The 19,344-nt window shown below is 43.5% G+C and overlaps 1 protein-coding gene across 9 annotated transcripts in view; it reads right to left on the reverse strand.

Annotated features, from left to right (window-relative positions):
* LOC139562676 (calcium-activated potassium channel subunit alpha-1a-like) overlaps positions 1-19,344 on the reverse strand; it is a 344,203-nt gene that overhangs the window by 142,771 nt on the left and 182,088 nt on the right. For all 9 annotated transcript variants that reach the window (XM_071380568.1, XM_071380575.1, XM_071380570.1 and 6 more), the window contains exon 3: positions 15,995-16,056. In XM_071380568.1, coding sequence (XP_071236669.1) covers positions 15,995-16,056 — 62 coding nt within the window. The remainder of the gene's footprint in view (positions 1-15,994; positions 16,057-19,344) is intronic.

Here is a 19,344-nt window from a genome sequence, read left to right on the forward strand (position 1 = left end):
TTTAATGGTTTACTACTGGTTTAATGGTTTACTACTGCTTTACTAGTGCTTTACTACTGGATTAATGGTTTACTACTGCTTTACTACTACTTTACTACTGGATTAATGGTTTACTACTGCTTTACTACTGATTTAATGGTTTACTACTGGTTTAATGGTTTACTATTGCTTTACTACTGGTTTAATGGTTTACTGCTGGTTTAATGGTTTACTACTGCTTTACTACTGCTTTACTACTGGATTAATGGTATACTACTGCTTTACTACTGATTTAATGGTTTACTACTGGTTTAATGGTTTACTACTGCTTTACTACTGCTTTACTACTGGATTAATGGTTTACTACTGGTTTAATGGTTTACTACTGCTTTACTACTGCTTTACTACTGGTTTAATGGTTTACTACTGGTTTAATGGTTTACTACTGGTTTAATGGTTTACTACTGCTTTACTACTGGATTAATGGTTTACTACTGCTTTACTACTGATTTAATGGTTTACTACTGGTTTAATGGTTTACTACTGCTTTACTACTGCTTCACTACTGGATTAATGGTTTACTACTGCTTTACTACTGCTTTAATAGTTTACTACTGGCTTAATGGTTTACTACTGCTTTACTACTGCTTTACTACTGGTTGAATGGTTTACTACTGCTTTACTACTGGTTTAATGGTTTACTACTAGTTTAATGCTTTACTACTGGTTTAATGGTTTACTACTGGTTTAATGCTGTACTACTGCTTTACTACTGGTTTAATGGTTTACTACTGGTTTAATGGTTTACTCCTGGTTTAATGGTTTACTACTGGTTTAATGCTTTACTACTGATTTAATGGTTTACTACTGGTTTAATGGTTTACTACTGCTTTACTACTGGATTAATGGTTTACTACTGCTTTACTACTGCTTTCATGGTTTACTACTGGCTTAATGGTTTACTACTGCTTTACTACTGGTTGAATGGTTTACTACTGCTTTACTACTGGTTTAATGGTTTACTACTGCTTTACTACTGGTTTAATGGTTTACTACTAGTTTAATGCTTTACTACTGGTTTAATGGTTTACTACTGGTGTAATGCTTTACTACTGCTTTACTACTGGTTTAATGGTTTACTACTGGTTTAATGGTTTACTACTGCTTTACTACTGCTTTACTACTGGATTAATGGTTTACTACTGCTTTACTACTGCTTTAATAGTTTACTACTGGCTTAATGGTTTACTACTGCTTTACTACTGCTTTACTACTGGTTGAATGGTTTACTACTGCTTTACTACTGGTTTAATGGTTTACTACTAGTTTAATGCTTTACTACTGGTTTAATGGTTTACTACTGGTTTAATGCTGTACTACTGCTTTACTACTGGTTTAATGGTTTACTACTGGTTTAATGGTTTACTCCTGGTTTAATGGTTTACTACTGGTTTAATGCTTTACTACTGGTTTAAAGGTTTACTACTGGTTTAATGGTTTACTACTGCTTTACTACTAGTTTAATGGTTTACTACCGGTTTAATGGTTTACTACTGGTTTAATGGTTTACTACTGGTTTAATGGTTTACTACTGCTTTAATGGTTTACTACTGCTTTACTATTGGTTTAATGGTTTACCACTGGTTTAATGGTTTACTACTGCTTTACTAATGCTTTACTCCTGGTTTAATGGCTTAGTATTGTTAACTACTGGTTTAATGATTTACTACTGGTTTAATGGTTTAGTATTGATTTACTGGTTTACTACTGGTTTAGTATTGATTTACCGATTTACTACTGGTTGAATGGTTTACTACTGCTTTACTACTGGTTGAATGGTTTACTACTGCTTTACTACTGGTTTAACGGTTTACTACTAGTTTAATGCTTTACTACTGGTTTAATGGTTTACTACTGGTTTAATGCTTTACTACTGCTTTACTACTGGTTTAATGGTTTACTACTGGTTTAATGGTTTACTGCTGGTTTAGTATTGATTTACTACTCGTTTAATGGTTTACTACTGGTTTAGTATTGGTTTACTACTAGTTTAGTATTGATTTACTACTGGTTTACTGCTGGTTTAGGATTGATTTACTACTGGTTTAATGGTTTACTACTGGTTTAATGGTTTAGTATTGATTTACTGGTTTACTACTGGTTTAGTATTGATTTACCGATTTACTACTGGTTTAATGGTTTACTACTGGTTTAGTACTGATTTACTACTGGTTTAGTATAGATTTACTACTGTCTTAGTATTGATTTACTACTGGTTGAATGGTTTACTTCTGGTTTAATGGTTTACTACTGGTTTTGTACTGATTTACTACTGGCTTAGTATTGAATTACTACTGGTTTAATGGTTTACTTCTGGTTTAATGTTTTGCTACTGGTTTAGTACTGATTTACTACTGGTTTAGTACAGGTTTACTACTGGTTTAGTATTGATTTACTACTGGTTTAATGGTTTACTACTGGTTTAGTATTGGTTTACTACTAGTTTAGTATTGATTTACTACTGGTTTAATGGTTTACTACTGGTTTAGTATTGGTTTACTACTGGTTTAATGGTTTACTACTGGTTTAGTATTGGTTTACTACTGGTTTAATGGTTTACTACTGGATTCATGGAGGAAGGCCCTAAATATTGTCATAGACTCCAGCCACCCTAGTCATAGACTGTTCTCTCTGCTTCCGCATGGCAAGCGGTACCGGAGCGCCAAGTCTAGGTCCAAGAGGCTTCTAAACAGCTTCTACCCCCAAGCCATAAGACTCCTGAACATCTAATCAAATGGCGACCGATACTATTTGCATTGACCCCCCTTTTACACTGCTGCTACTCTCTGTTACTATCTATGCATAGCCACTTTAATAACTCTACCTACATGTACATACAGTCGAAGTCAGAAGTTTACATACACCTTAGCCAAATACATTTAAACTCCGTTTTTCACAATTCCTGACATTTAATCGTAGTAAAAATTCCCTGTCTTAGGTCAGTTAGGATCACCACTTTATTTTAAGAATGTGAAATGTCAGAATAATAGTAGAGAGAATGATTTATTTCAGCTTTTATTTCTTTCATCACATTCCCAATGGGTCAGAAGTTTACATACACTCAATTAGTATTTGGTAGCATTTCCTTTAAATTGTTTAACTTTGGTCAAACGTTTCGGGTAGCCTTCCACAAGCTTTCCACAATAAGTGTGGTGAATTTTGGCCTATTCCTCTTGACAGAGCTGGTGTAACTGAGTCGGGTTTGTAGGCCTCCTTGCTCGCACACGCTTTTTCAGTTCTGCCCACACATTTTCTGTAGGATGAGGTCAGGGCTTTGTGATGGCCACTCCAATACCTTGACTTAGTTGTCCTTAAGCCATTTTGCCACAACTTTGGAAGTATGCTTGGGGTCATTGTCCATTTGGAAGACCCATTCGCGACCAAGCTTTAACTTCCTGACTGATGTCTTGAGATGTTGCTTCAATATATCCACATAATTGTCCTACCTCATGTTGCTATCTATTTTGTGAAGTGCACCAGTCCCTCCTGCAGCAAAGCACCCCCACAACATAAGGGATAGTTTCTTCGGCTTGCAAGCATCCCCCTTTTTCCTCCAAACATAACGATGGCCATTATGGCCAAACAGTTCTATTTTTGTTTCATCAGAACCAGAGGACATTTCTCCAAAAAGTACGATCTTTGTCCCCATGTGCATTTGCAAACCGTAGTCTGGCTTTTTTACGGCGGTTTTGGAGCAGTGGCTTCTTCCTTGCTGAGCGGCCTTTCAGGTTATGTTGATATAGGACTCGTTTAACTGTGGATGTAAATAATTTTGTACTTGTTTCCTCCAGCATCTTCACAAGGTCCTTTGCAGTTGTTCTGGGATTGATTTGCACCTTTTGCACCAAATACTTACATACAATTGTTTGTACAGATGAACGTGGTACGGTCAGGCGTTTGGAAATTGCTCCCAAGGATGAACCAGACTTGTGGAGGTCTACAATTCTTGGCTGATTTCTTTTGATTTTCCCATGATGTCAAGCAAAGAGGCACTGAGTTTGAAGGTAGGCCTTGATATACATCCACAGGTACACCTCCAATTGAATAAATTATGTCAATTAGCCTATCAGAAGCTTCTAAAGCCATGACATCATTTTCTGGAATTTTCCAAGCTGTTTAAAGGCACAGTCAACTTAGTGTATATAAACTTCTGACCCACTGGAATTGTGGTACAGTGAATTATAAGTGAAATAATCTGTCTGTAAACAATTGTTGGAAAAATTACTTGTGTCATGCACAAAGTAGATGTCCTAACCGACTTGCCAAAACTATAGTTCGTTAACAAGAAATTTGTGGAGTGGTTGAAAAACGAGTTTTAATGACTCCAACCTAAGTGTATGTAAACTTCCGACTTCAACTGTATTACCTCAATTACCTCGACTAACCGGTGCCACCGCACATTGACTCTGTCCCAGTACTCCCTGTACATCGCTATTGTTATTTTACTGCTGCTTGTTTGTTACTTTTATTTCTTATTGTTATTTAATTATTTTTGGGGGCATTTATTTTTTAAACCGCATTGTTGGTTAAGGGCTTGTAAGTAAGCATTTCACTGTAAGGTATACACCTGTTTATTCGGCGCATGTGACAAATAAAATGTGATTTGATAAGATTTGACCTACAGGGATGGACCAGAACACCATGTCTTCCCATAGCTGGTTAATTGAACTAATGGCACCACCTACAGAGATGGACCAGAACACCATGGAAGCCGTGTTACTTAAAACTGCACAGTGACAGCATTATCTGGCTACTGTGTAGCCAAACATGCACCACCCGGTCTGTGTGTCCTCTTAGCGTGTGTGTTATTTGCGTGTGTATGTGTGAACCCATCTGCTGTGCAACCCCAAGAGTGTGAGTGTGTATGTGGAGGGGGAGAGGGGGAGGGAGGTTAGTACTTCAATGATTGATTTAGGCTAAGGCACCACAACTAATATAAAAGTGATTCATCACCTGACAGGGCATTGGACAATTAAAAGCTTCTCTGGGAGTCTAAAAATAACATGTCCTTTTTTATTTATCCTAAATCCCCTCTGCAGAGACGTCCCTCACAGTCACACAACAACACACATGCACATCGCGCACGAACACACACACAATCACAGCACTTATCTCGTCCTCTTTTGTTAAACAGACCGGGCCATGCTCAGACAAGCAGCCTTTAAACTGACTGGGGAACAGCTTGTGGATAACAAGATATAGCACTTAACAACAGTGTGCACCTGAACCACACCTGAGCCTGCTGATCTGGGGTCAGATCAGTGAAAGGGAAATCAACATCAACACAATGCAGAAGAGTGTCTCTGTTTGGCAATACTGAACAGAACCATCCTAGTATAGTGAGTATGCACCGTCAAAAATGTTCTCGGGAAAAACACACTTAAGGCACACAGCCTTAAACCTACAACACACACACACACTACCGTTACAAAACCAAACCACATCCCCATCACATCCCTTTGAACATAAAACCAATTATGTGATAAAAGCCTCCATGCTTATATAAATGCTAATAAAACGACAGGACTTTCCTTATCTATCTGCCCATTCACTGATTAAACTAACATCGCTCTCAACTTCCATTAACTCCAAGCTGCTCTGTTGAGCTTTTTGGTAAAAACTCAACTCGTCGTGTTTGGAGGACAAAGAATGCTGAGTTGCATCCAAAGAACACCATACCTACTGTGAAGCATGGGGGTGGAAACATCATGCTTTGGGGCTGTTTTTCTGCAAAGGGACCAGGACGACTGATCCGTGTAAAGGAAAGAATGAATGGGGCCATGTATCGTGAGATGAAAACCTCCTTCCATCAGCAAGGGCATTGAAGATGAAACGTGGCTGGGTCTTTCAGCATGACAATGATCCCAAACACACCGCCCGGGCAACGAAGGAGTGGCTTCGTAAGAAGCATTTCAAGGTCCTGGAGTGGCCTAGCCAGTTGAAAGTCCGTGTTGCCCAGCAACAGCCCCAAAACATCACTGCTCTAGAGGAGATCTGCATGGAGGAATGGGCCAAAATACCAGCAACAGTGTGTGAAAACCTTGTGAAAACTTACAGAAAACATTTGACCTCTGTCATTGCCAACAAAGGGTATATAACAAAGTATTGAGATAAACTTTTGTTATTGACCAAATACTTATTTTCCACCATAATTTGCAAATAAATTCATTAAAAATCCTACAATGTGATTTTCTGGATTTCTTTTTCTCATTTTGTCTGTCATAGTTGAAGTGTACATATGATGAAAATTACAGGCCTCTCTCATCTTTTTAAGTGGGAGAACTTGCACAATTGGTGGCTGACTAAATACCTTTTTGCCCCACTGTAGGAGGTGGATGGAGACTCTAGATGTTATATAGGAGGTGGTTGGAGACTCTAGATGTTATATAGGAGATGGATGGAGACTCTAGATGTTATATAGGAGGTGGATGGAGACTAACAATGTTATATAGGAGGGTGGCGACTCTAGATGTTATATAGGAGGTGGATGAGAATAGATGTTATGTAGGAGGTGGATGGAGACTCTAGATGTTATATAGGAGGTGGATGGAGACTCTAGATGTTATATAGGAGGTGGATGGAAACTCTAGATGTTATATAGGAGGTGGATGGAGACTCTAGATGTTATATAGGAGGTGGATGGAGACTCTAGATGTTATATAGGAGGTGGATGGAGACTCTAGATGTTATATAGGAGGTGGATGGAGACTCTAGATGTTATATAGGAGGTGGATGGAGACTCTAGATGTTATATAGGAGGTGGATGGAGACTCTAGATGTTATATAGGAGGTGGATGGAGACTCTAGATGTTATATAGGAGGTGGATGGAGACTCTAGATGTTATATAGGAGGTGGATGGAGACTCTAGATGTTATATAGGAGGTGGATGGAGACTCTAGATGTTATATAGGAGGTAGGTGGTGGACTGTGGTTGGACCATGCAGAGATGGGGTGTGTGTTTGTGCGTGTGCGTGTGCGTGTGCGTGTGCGTGTGTACACAGGCCAGGTGGGAACAGTCATTCTCTAGCACTATTTCCCAGCTAGAAGCTTCATGGCTTTTCCTTCCTCTCCCGAGATGGAAGAAAACAGGTTTCAATCACAATCCAACAGAGAGCAGATTCCCGTATACAGGTGTTGGACTGAACCGGTCCCCAAGTCAGTCCACAACAGATCCCATTCAGTTACACAGAAATACAATGTTTACAATAAATTCAATGAATTGATGTAATTACATGTAACTACACACGAACTACACTACAAACTAATTTTAAAACAGAATTTCAATTAGTCATTCATTTGTCCATGATAATTCAATCAGTGTTTTTCTATGCCTTATCAGCAATTACCAGGTAGAGCTGAGTAGGCTGATCTGAATATCCCTGCTGTACAGTCATAAGAGACAGTCAGTACTTCCCAAATGGCACCCTAGTCCCTATGGGTCTTGGTCAGATGTAGTGCACTAGAAAGGGAATAGGGTGTCATTTGGGATGCGCAACCAATATCAGGCTCCACACTTCAGAAAATGAGCAAACCTCAATTTCCAAGAACACGACGTTGACAACTAACATTTGTCTTGCTATCTGTCTGCGGAGCATTGAGCCAGTATAAATAAGAGGTATTGTTAAACATTAAAACGCCTCCAAAAAACAAAACACTGTGAATTAACTGTGGACAGGTGGACTTGAGACCACAGAATACTAGACCTGCTCTGCAAATGAAATCAAACGTTTTCATTTCTCTGTGTTCAGCGCGGCTGCGGCTCTAAACCATAAACTGAGTGTAAAAAACCTTAGGAACACCTTCCTAATATTAAGTTGCACCTCCTTTTCCCCTCAGAACAGCCTAAATTTGTCAGGTCATGGACTCTACAAAGCTGTCGATAGCGTTCCACAGAGATGCTGGCCAATGTTGACTTCCCACAGTTCTGTGAGCTTGGATGGATGTCCTTTGGGTGGTGGACCATTCTTGATACACACGGGAAACTGTTGAGTGTGAAAAACCCAGCAGCGTTGCAGTTCTTGACACACTCAAACCGGTGCTCCTGGCACCTACTACCATACCCCGTTGAAAGGCACTTAAATATTTTGTCTTGCCCATTCACCCTCTGAATGGCACACACACACAATCCATGCCTCAATTGTCTCAAGGCTTAAAAATCCTTCTTTAACCTGTCTGCTCCCCTTCATCTCCACTGTTTGAAGTGGACTTAACAAGTGACATCAATAAGGGATCATAGCTTTTATCTGGATTCACCTGGTCAGTCCAGCATGGAAATGTACACTCATCAGTTGGATAATACTTAGCAGACCGTTTGTAGATCCAATACCCTTCAGGTCTGCCCAGTCCGCTTCCAAACATATTTCTCACCTTATCCCATTAATAAGTAATTAAGCACTGTTTGTCTCTTCACTGCTGTCATTGATCACACACGCACACGCACGCACACACACACACACACACACGCGCGCACGCACGCACGCACGCGCACACACACGCACACACACACACACACACACACACACACAGCTATCTGATAACCCAGAAACAGTATGTGTGTGTATCGGTGTGTGTGTGCCGTGTATGTGTGTGACAATTGGCAGGAGTAAGGAGATCCTTCTAGAAGGGCCGTCCTGCAGAGTCTCTGGATCTTATTCATTTACTCCCTCGTTCAACAGGAGCAGAGAAGAGAAGGATGAGATGAAGCATTTAAAACAGACCAGGACGTGGGAGGGAGGGAGGGAGGGAGGGAGGGAGGGAGGGAGGGAGGGAGGGAGGGAGGGAGGGAGGCTCCCAATGAAAATATTACCAAAATAGCATCAGCTTTGCAACAAATGTTGTATTGCCGAATAATAGAAAAGAGAGATAAGCAGGGATTATGACTCTCTCTCCACAGATGCAGTATGACTGTATCCAGTGAAATGACAGTAACCCTCTCTGACTGACTGGCAGACCTCCATAATCCAACCTAGTATTCTCACTGGTCTCTGTCGTTAGGACCAGGAGTTTTTACCTTGGCCACATGACCTGACCAGGAAAAACTCAGAGCTCTATGTGTCACCTCATATTCCAATACAATTGATCCGTTATTTCTTCACAGGGTTAAACAACTTTGGTAACTTTCCAAAAGGATTCACAGATTTACAGTTGAATCCCTCCTGATTACAAGAATAAGAGGTACAGTACTTTATTCCAGTCAATAGAACCTCTACTATTCCTTCCACCTGTTTCCACTGTGTTTACAAAGCATTCCACTGCAGGGTTAAGGTTAGTAACTTCAGCTCCTCTAAAGACAACAGCCACCTGGGAAAACATAACCCTGAGGAGGATACTGCTGTTTCTTACCCACTGATCAGTGCTGTGTGTGGCCCTCCTCCCTCTTGGGAGAGCAGAACACAGCTCCACTGAGGTAGACTTAAAAGCTCATATTATAAAAAGATCTCCCTCCCTCCCCATCTCCCTCTCTCTCTTCAAAAGAGCCGCTGTAAAGAGGAAGAGATAAACAAAACATGAGGCTATAATGTATTATGAATATGCAGTGTGTTATCAAGGCTGTGTTATTTGCTACAGTAATGACTTCCATTAACACCTGACCTGGAGTTCTCTGACCATCGATCAATCGTTAATATTTCAGAACACCAGAGATGGAAAGGTCATGTGAAGAGTGTTTGAGCTGCGTTGATGCGCGCATGTGTACGTGCGTGTGTACGGGTTGAGAACGTGTTTAGGATCAGGGGGAGAGGAAGAGTCTACAAGCCCAGTCAACACACACTCACAGAGAGATACACACACACACCCAGGGGTAAGTTGGTCACATTAAAGAAAGAGAGAGACAGAGAGAGACAGAGACACTCACAAAACTGTAAAATCATTATTATCTAACGAGTCAGAGAAACAGTCCTTAATTACAGCTAACATCCTTCCCTAAAATCTTGTGTTTCCCTAGGATCATTCCCTAATACCTAGTATCCTTCCCTAGGATCCTTTCCCAGGATCATTCCCTAATACCTAGTACCCTTCCCTAGGATCATTCCCTAATACCTAGTATCCTTCCCTATGATCATTCCCTAATACCTAGTATCCTTACCTAGGATCATTCCCTAATACCTAGTATCCTTCCCTAGAATCATTCCCTAATACCTAGTATCCTTCCCTAGGATCATTCCCTAATACCTAGTATCCTTCCTTAGGATCCTTCCCTAGGATCCTTCCCTAATACCTAGGATCCTTCTCTAAAACCTAATATCCTTCTTTAGGATCCTTCCGTAATACCTAGTGTCCTTCCCTAGAGCTGTCAGGTATGTGTCTCTGTCTCTCAAGCGTTAGATCAACCTCTCTGTGTATCCAGAGGCTTATTGTCTTGTCAATCACCTCGTCTAGGCTCTCTATAGAGTTTAATGTCAGGTGCTGTCTGTCTGTCTGTCTGTCTGTCTGTCTGTCTGTCTGTCTGTCTGTCTGTCTGTCTGTCTGTCTGTCTGTCTGTCTGTCTGTCTGTCTGTCTGTCTGTCCGTCAGTCCAGTGGAAGGGCTAAGGAAGAATCTGCCTCTGAGCTGCCAGTAAGTTGTCGGATTGTCTTAGTCACAAAAAGTCAAAGACTCTGTTTTCAGAGAGTTTCCACTTGTCATGAGACCAACTGGCGACAGACACAGACAGGCTGGTGACAGACACAGACAGGCTGGTGACAGACACAGACAGGCTGGTGACAGACACAGACAGGCTGGTGACAGACACAGACAGGCTGGTGACAGACACAGACAGGCTGGTGATAGACACAGACAGGCTGGTGATAGACACAGACAGGCTGGTGATAGACACAGACAGGCTGGTGACAGACACAGACAGGCTGGTGATAGACACAGACAGACTGGTGATAGACACAGACAGGCTGGTGACAGACACAGACAGGCTGGTGACAGACACAGACAGGCTGGTGACAGACACAGACAGGCTGATGACAGACACAGACAAGCTGGTGACAGACACATACAGGCTGGTGATAGACACATACAGGCTGGTGATAGACACAGACAGGCTGGTGGTGGACACAGACAGGCTGGTGACAGACACAGACAGGCTGGTGATAGACACAGACAGGCTGGTGACAGACACAGACAGGCTGGTGATAGACACCGACAGACTGGTGATAGACACAGACAGGCTGGTGACAGACACAGACAGGCTGGTGACAGACACAGACAGGCTGGTGATAGACACAGACAGGCTGGTGATAGACACCGACAGACTGGTGATAGACACAGACAGGCTGGTGACAGACACAGACAGGCTGGTGACAGACACAGACAGACTGGTGATAGACACAGACAGGCTGGTGACAGACACATACAGGCTGGTGACAGACACAGACAGGCTGGTGATAGACACAGACAAGCTGGTGACAGACACATACAGGCTGGTGATAGACACAGACAGGCTGGTGGCGGACACAGACAGGCTGGTGACAGACACATACAGGCTGGTGACAGACACAGACAGGCTGGTGATAGACACCGACAGACTGGTGATAGACACCGACAGGCTGGTGACAGACACGGACAGGCTGGTGGCGGACACAGACAGGCTGGAACCAGACACAGACAGGCTGGTGATAGACACAGACAGGCTGGTGATAGACACCGACAGACTGGTGATAGACACCGACAGGCTGGTGACAGACACGGACAGGCTGGTGATAGACACGGACAGGCTGGTGATAGACACGGACAGGCTGGTGACAGACACATACAGGCTGGTGACAGACACAGACAGGCTGGTGATAGACACAGACATGCTGGTGACAGACACAGACAGGCTGGTGACAGACACAGACAGGCTGGTGACAGACACAGACAGGCTGGTGACAGACACAGACAGGCTGGTGATAGACACATACAGGCTGGTGATAGACACAGACAGGCTGGTGGTGGACACAGACAGGCTGGTGACAGACACAGACAGGCTGGTGACAGACACATACAGGCTGGTGATAGACACAGACAGGCTGGTGACAGACACAGACAGGCTGGTGACAGACACAGACAGGCTGGTGACAGACACAGACAAGCTGGTGACAGACACAGACAGGCTGGTGATAGACACAAACAAGCTGGTGACAGACACATACAGGCTGGTGACAGACACAGACAGGCTGGTGATAGACACAGACAGGCTGGTGATAGACACAGACAGGCTGGTGACAGACACAGACAGGCTGGTGATAGACACAGACAGGCTGGTGACAGACACAGACAGGCTGGTGACAGACACAGACAGACTGGTGACAGACACAGACAGGCTGGTGACAGACACAGACAGACTGGTGACAGACACAGACAGGCTGGTGACAGACTGGTGACAGACTGGTGACAGACCATCTACAGTCAGAAACACTGCATTTACTGTTTTGTCCATTTATATCTCCATTTATATTGTCCATTTATAGCATTCTAAATGGATTGATAGCATTCTAGGCTGCTAACAAACAGAGACAAATCACACAGACACTGTTTGAGCCTTACACACCGGGCTCACAGTGAGAGAGATAGGTGGAGGGAGGGAGTGGGAGGAGAGAGACAGAGGGAGATAGAGAATTAGAGGAGGGAGAGAGAGAGGTGAATAAAGGGATAGAGAGAAACACAGAGATGGTTTCTTCCCATCAAGTCTTGACCTTGGCATTATAAAGGAGATTTGTCTCCCTCTTTTTGTCTGAAATATGCAGTCGAGTCAGATCAGAATGAAAAGAGTTGAGTGGGGGAGAGGAAAGGAGGACGAGACAGAGAAAGGGAGGGGGGGAACAAGATAGAGGGAGGGAGGGAAGGAAGAGAGAGCGATAGGGAGGGAGAGAGAGGGAACGAAAGAGTGAGAGGTAAAGACGGGAATATATCCCTTTCTATAAACAAGGGACGAGACACATGCCAGGAATCATTTCCACACTACCGTGACCTGCACTACTGCTCAGATAACACCGCAGATGACAGACTTGGCATGATTTTATTAATTTCATTACTTTAATTTTTTTCTTGTCACGGCAACACCCAGACCTACTAACTGTATGGCAGAGGAAACATGCCGAGAGAGGATAGCAGAGGAAACATGCCGAGAGAGGATAGCAGAGGAAACATGCCGAGAGAGGATAGCAGAGGAAACATGCCGAGGAAAGATAGCAGAGGAAACATGCCGAGAGAGGATAGCAGAGGAAACATGCCGAGAGAGGATAGCAGAGGAAACATGCCGAGAGAGGATAGCAGAGGAAACATGCCGAGGAAAGATAGCAGAGGAAACATGCCGAGAGAGGATAGCAGAGGAAACATGCCGAGGAAAGATAGCAGAGGAAACATGCCGAGAGAGGATAGCAGAGGAAACATGCCGAGGAAAGATAGCAGAGAAAACATGCCGAGAGAGGATAGCAGAGGAAACATGCCGAGGAAAGATAGCAGAGGAAACATGCCGAGAGAGGATAGCAGAGGAAACATGCCGAGAGAGGATAGCAGAGGAAACAAGCCGAGGGAAGATAGCAGAGGAAACAAGCTGAGGGAGGATAGCAGAGGAAACAAGCCGAGGGAAGATAGCAGAGGAAACATGCCGAGGGAAGATAGCAGAGGAAACAAGCTGAGGGAGGATAGCAGAGGAAACAAGCTGAGGGAGGATAGCAGAGGAAACAAGCAGAGGGAAGATAGCAGAGGAAACATGCCGAGGAAAGATAGCAGAGGAAACATGCCGAGGAAAGATAGCAGAGAAAACAAGCCGAGGGAAGATAGCAGAGGAAACATGCTGAGGGAGGATAGCAGAGGAAACAAGCCGAGAGAGGATGGCAGAGGAAAGAAGCCGAGGGAAGATAGCAGAGGAAACATGCCGAGGGAGGATAGCAGAGGAAACAAGCCGAGGGAAGATAGCAGAGGAAACAAGCCGAGAGAGGATAGCAGAGGAAACATGCCGAGGGAAGATAGCAGAGGAAACAAGCTGAGGGAGGATAGCAGAGGAAACAAGCCGAGGGAGGATAGCAGAGGAAACATGCCGAGGGAAGATAGCAGAGGAAACAAGCCGAGGGAGGATTGCAGGGGAAACAATCCGAGGGAAGATAGCAGAGGAAACAAGCTGAGGGAGGATAGCAGAGGAAACAAGCCGAGGGAAGATAGCAGAGGAAACAAGCCGAGGGAAGATAGCAGAGGAAACATGCTGAGGGAGGATGGCAGAGGAAACAAGCCGAGGGAGGATAGCAGAGGAAACAAGCTGAGGGAAGATAGCAGAGGAAACAAGCCGAGGGAAGATAGCAGAGGAAACAAGCCGAGGGAAGATAGCAGAGGAAACATGCTGAGGGAGGATGGCAGAGGAAAGAAGCCGAGGGAAGATAGCAGAGGAAACAAGCCGAGGGAAGATAGCAGAGGAAACATGCTGAGGGAGGATGGCAGAGGAAACAAGCTGAGGGAAGATAGCAGAGGAAACAAGCTGAGGGAGGATGGCAGAGGAAAGAAGCCGAGGGAAGATAGCAGAGGAAACAAGCCGAGGGAAGATAGCAGAGGAAACATGCTGAGGGAGGATGGCAGAGGAAACAAGCTGAGGGAAGATAGCAGAGGAAACATGCCGAGGGAAGATAGCAGAGGAAACAAGCCGAGGGAAGATAGCAGAGGAAACAAGCTGAGGGAAGATAGCAGAGGAAACAAGCTGAGGGAAGATAGCAGAGGAAACAAGCTGAGGGAAGATAGCAGAGGAAACAAGCTGAGGGAAGATAGCAGAGGAAACATGCCGAGGGAAGATAGCAGAGGAAACAAGCCGAGGGAAGATAGCAGAGGAAACATGCTGAGGGAGGATGGCAGAGGAAAGAAGCCGAGGGAAGATAGCAGAGGAAACAAGCTGAGGGAAGATAGCAGAGGAAACAAGCTGAGGGAAGATAGCAGAGGAAACAAGCTGAGGGAAGATAGCAGAGGAAACAAGCTGAGGGAAGATAGCAGAGGAAACAAGCCGACACACGTAGTCTACAATAAAGGAAAGGCATGTATCACTGTCAGCATTTCCCTAGATATTTCCCTAGTCATTTAGCAGATGCTCTTATCCAGAGCAACTTATAGGATCAAATAGGATTAAGTGCCTTGCTCAAGGGCACATCAACAGATTTTTCACCTAGTCGGCATGGGGTTTCGTACCAGCGACCTTTCGGTTACTGGCCCAATGCTCTTAACTGCTAGGCTAACACATAAATCATCAAGTGATTTTAATAGGATCTGTCAGAAAATTATATTTTCACACGCATTACCTAAAGCATTATCTATATTATCATAGTATTATTAACTCTGCTGGTCAGGGCTAGGATGGGTGAGAGCCTGAGAATGGCGTGGTTGGGGGATTTGAAGTATGGGATGCTTAGTTTACTGTGTGTGTGTGTATGCGTGTGTGTGTGTGCCCGCGTGTGTGTCTACAGGTGTGGGAGTGTAGGTATGTGTGTGTGTGGGTTTACAGATGGTGTGTGTGGGTCTACAGATGGTGTGTGTGTGTCTACAAGTGGGGGTGTCTCTGAGGACCAGGCAGATCTACTGATATCCTGTTCTATTTAGGTTACCATGGAAACAAAGTTTGGCGCAAGGCTGACCGGCTTCTATTGACAAAACCATAAAGGAGGAGAGGAGCTTTATAGTCTTTCAGATAACACACAAAAATCCATCAAACCCAGCACAAGGCTGCACTATGACACATTATACTGGACGACGAGGACCACGCCGTGTCTGAAGTATCTATTAATATCATATCTGATTCATGTTCAATAGCAACTCATAGTTTAAGAACTCATTCCATACAGCTACGTAACTCAGTAAGAATCCTATTTCACCAATGTGAGTGACTGTAGCCTTCCATGTGTGAGTTCACTTGAGGTGAAGAAATATCCGATCTGATATGAAATCACAACGTAGTGTTCAATAGCAGCTCAATACAAAAGCACATATTAGCACATAAAAAGGGGATACTTACTCAGAAGAATCTATAAAGTATATTCCAAGTGCTCCGATGCTGAGAGCGAAAACTAGCACAACCTATAGAGAGAGAGAAGAGAGAAAGAGATACATCAGTTTTAGAACGCAAACATGTACAGTGCCTTCGGAAAGTATTCAGACCCCTTCAGCCTTAGTCTAAAATTGAATAAATACATTTCAAAATGTACACAGAATACTCCATAATGACAAAGTGGAAACAGGTTTTTAGAAATGTTTGCAAATGTATAAAATATAAAAAACAAACACCTTATTTACATAAGTATTCAGACCCTTTGCTATGAGACTCGAAATTGAGCTCAGGTGAATCCTGTTTTCATTGATGTTTCTACAACTTGATTGGAGTCCACCTGTGGTAAATTCTTCAATTGATTTGACATGATTTGGAAAGGTACACACCTGTCTATATAAGGTCCCACAGTTGACAGTGCATGTCAGAGCAAAAACCAAACCATGAGGTCGAAGGAATTGTCCGTAGAGCTCAGAGACAGGATTGTGTCGAGGCACAGATCTGGGGAAGGATACCAAAACATTTCTGCAGCATTTAAGGTCCCCAAGAACACAGTGTCCTCCATCATTCTTAAATGGAAGTTTGGAACCACCAAGACTCTTCCCAGAGCTGGCCGCCCGGCCAGACTGAGCAATCGGGGGAGAAGGGCTTTAGTCAGGAAGGTGACCAAGAACCCGATGGTCACTCTGACAGAGCTCCAGAGTTCCTCTGTAGAGATGGGAAAACCTTCCAGAAGGACAACCATCTCTGCAGCACTCCACCAATCTGGCCTTTATGGTAGAGTGGCCAGACGGAAGCCACTCCTCAGTAAAAGGCACGTGACAGCCCTCTTGGAGTTTGGCAAAAAGCACCTAAAGACTCTCAGACCATGAGAAACAACATTCTCTGGTCTGATGAAACCAAGATTGGACTCCTTGGCCTGAATGCCAAGTGTCACGTCTGGAGAAAACCTGGCACCATCCCTACGGTGAAGCATGGTGGTGGCAGCATCATGCTGTGGGGATGTTTTTCAGCTGCAGGGACTGGGAGACTAGTCAGGATCGAGGCAAAGATGAACGAAGCAAAGTACAGAAAGATCCTTGATGAAAACCTGCTCCAGAGCGCTCAGGACCTTAGACTTGGGTGAGGGTTCACCTTCCAACAGGACAACGACCCGAAGCACACAGCCAAGACAATGCAGGAGTGGCTTCGGGACGAGTCTCTGAATGTCCATGAGTGGCCCAACCAGAGCCCAGACTTGAACCTGATTGAACATCTCTGGAGAGACCTGAAAATAGCTGTGCAGCAACTCTCCCCATCCAACCTGACAGAGCTTGAGAGGATCTGCAGAGAAGAATGGGAGGAACTTCCCAAATGTGTGCCAAGCTTGTAGCGTCATACCCAAGAAGACTCAAGGATGTAGTCACTGCCAAAGGTGCTTCAAAAATGTCTATGTGTAGTTTGATGAGGGGGGGAAACAATTTAACACATTTTAGAATAATGCTGTAACGTAACAAAATGTGGAAAAAGTGAAGGGTTCTAAATAATTTCTGAATGCACAGTGTATAACATATCATACAATATAGCAATAATTATCATTCTGCACATTAAAGCATCCGTCACTCTCACATGAACACACAAACAAATCGCAGTCCCATTTCCTCTTTAATAATACCTCTCTGAGACTGTAATGTACATCTTGTCTTCAGGTGTGTGTGTGTGTGTGTGTGTGTGTGTGTGTGTGTGTGTGTGTGTGTGTGTGTGTGTGTGTGTGTGTGTGTGTGTGTGTGTGTGTGTGTGTGTGTGTGTGTGTGTGTGTGTGTGTGTCATACTGAGTTACATAGTAGACAAGGTTGTTGATAACTGTCATCAAACAGTGGCTGGTCTCATAGCCTCAGAGAGTGGACAATAATCAATAATGAACGTAGTCCCTCATGCTTAAGCATCAGCTGTCAGAGCAGTTTTCCGATCACTTTACCTGTACACTGCTAATCTGTAAATAGCACACCCAACTACCTCATCCCCATATTGTTATTTATCTTCTTACCCTTTTGCACACCAGTATTTCTACTTGCACATCATCTTCTGCACATCTATCACTCCAGTGTTTAATTGCTAAATTGTAATTATTTCGCCTCAACGGCCTATTTATTGCCTTACCTTCCTACTCTTCTACATTTGCACATACTGTACATAGATTTTTCTATTGTGTTATTGACTGTATGTTTGTTTATGTGTAACTCTGTGTTGTTGTTTTTTGTCGCACTGCTTTGCTTTATCCTGGCCAGGTCACAGTTGTAAATGAGAACTTGTTCTCAACTGGCCTACCTGGTTAAATAAAGGTGAAATAAAAATAAAATAAATAAATGTCAGTGCTATGCTCTAACCCTGCATCCCAACCTGAGCATCACATTCTGCCACCTCGGGTCTCTGGACCCTCCCACACCTACAGGAGGGTTACATCCTGAATAATGAACGTAGTCCCTCATGTCAGTACGAGGCCTAACGTTACATCCTGAATAATGAACGTAGTCCCTCATGTCAGTACGAGGCCTAACGTTACATCCTGAATAATGAACGTAGTCCCTCATGTCAGTACGAGGCCTAACGTTACATCCTGAATAATGAACGTAGTCCCTCATGTCAGTACGAGGCCTAACGTTACATCCTGAATAATGAACGTAGTCCCTCATGTCAGTACGAGGCCTAACGTTACATCCTGAATAATGAACGTAGTCCCTCATGTCAGTACGAGGCCTAACGTTACATCCTGAATAATGAACGTAGTCCCTCATGTCAGTACGAGGCCTAACGTTACATCCTGAATAATGAACGTAGTCCCTCATGTCAGTACGAGGCCTAACGTTACATCCTGAATAATGAACGTAGTCCCTCATGTCAGTACGAGGCCTAACGTTACATCCTGAATAATGAACAGTGGATAGTGAATAGCAACTGTAAGTACAGTTGTATACATAAGAGATTGAAAAGGGAAAGGGAACACACTAAACATCTGTAAGTCTTGAAGGGTGACTGCATGTAGTGTTGAGGGGAAGGCTACTGTGACAGCCTTAGATAATGCAAAGTCATTGGTTGTATTGTACTGGATGCTATACATGCAGGCACACACACACACCGTATCCCCAGCAACATCCCATCACAATGTGCTGAGTTTTATTGTGAAGACAGAAGGGGTAATATAAGGAGAAAGTAACTCTAGAAGCAATCATTCATATCTAACATGCGGTCAATTAAACAATAATGAATTTACACTCAGATTTTTCACTTTCCAATGTATACTAATAAAAACATTGATTTAAATGTAAAACAAACCATACAAC

Source organism: Salvelinus alpinus, chromosome 32 (assembly GCF_045679555.1).
Source record: "Salvelinus alpinus chromosome 32, SLU_Salpinus.1, whole genome shotgun sequence".
NCBI lineage: Eukaryota > Metazoa > Chordata > Actinopteri > Salmoniformes > Salmonidae > Salvelinus > Salvelinus alpinus.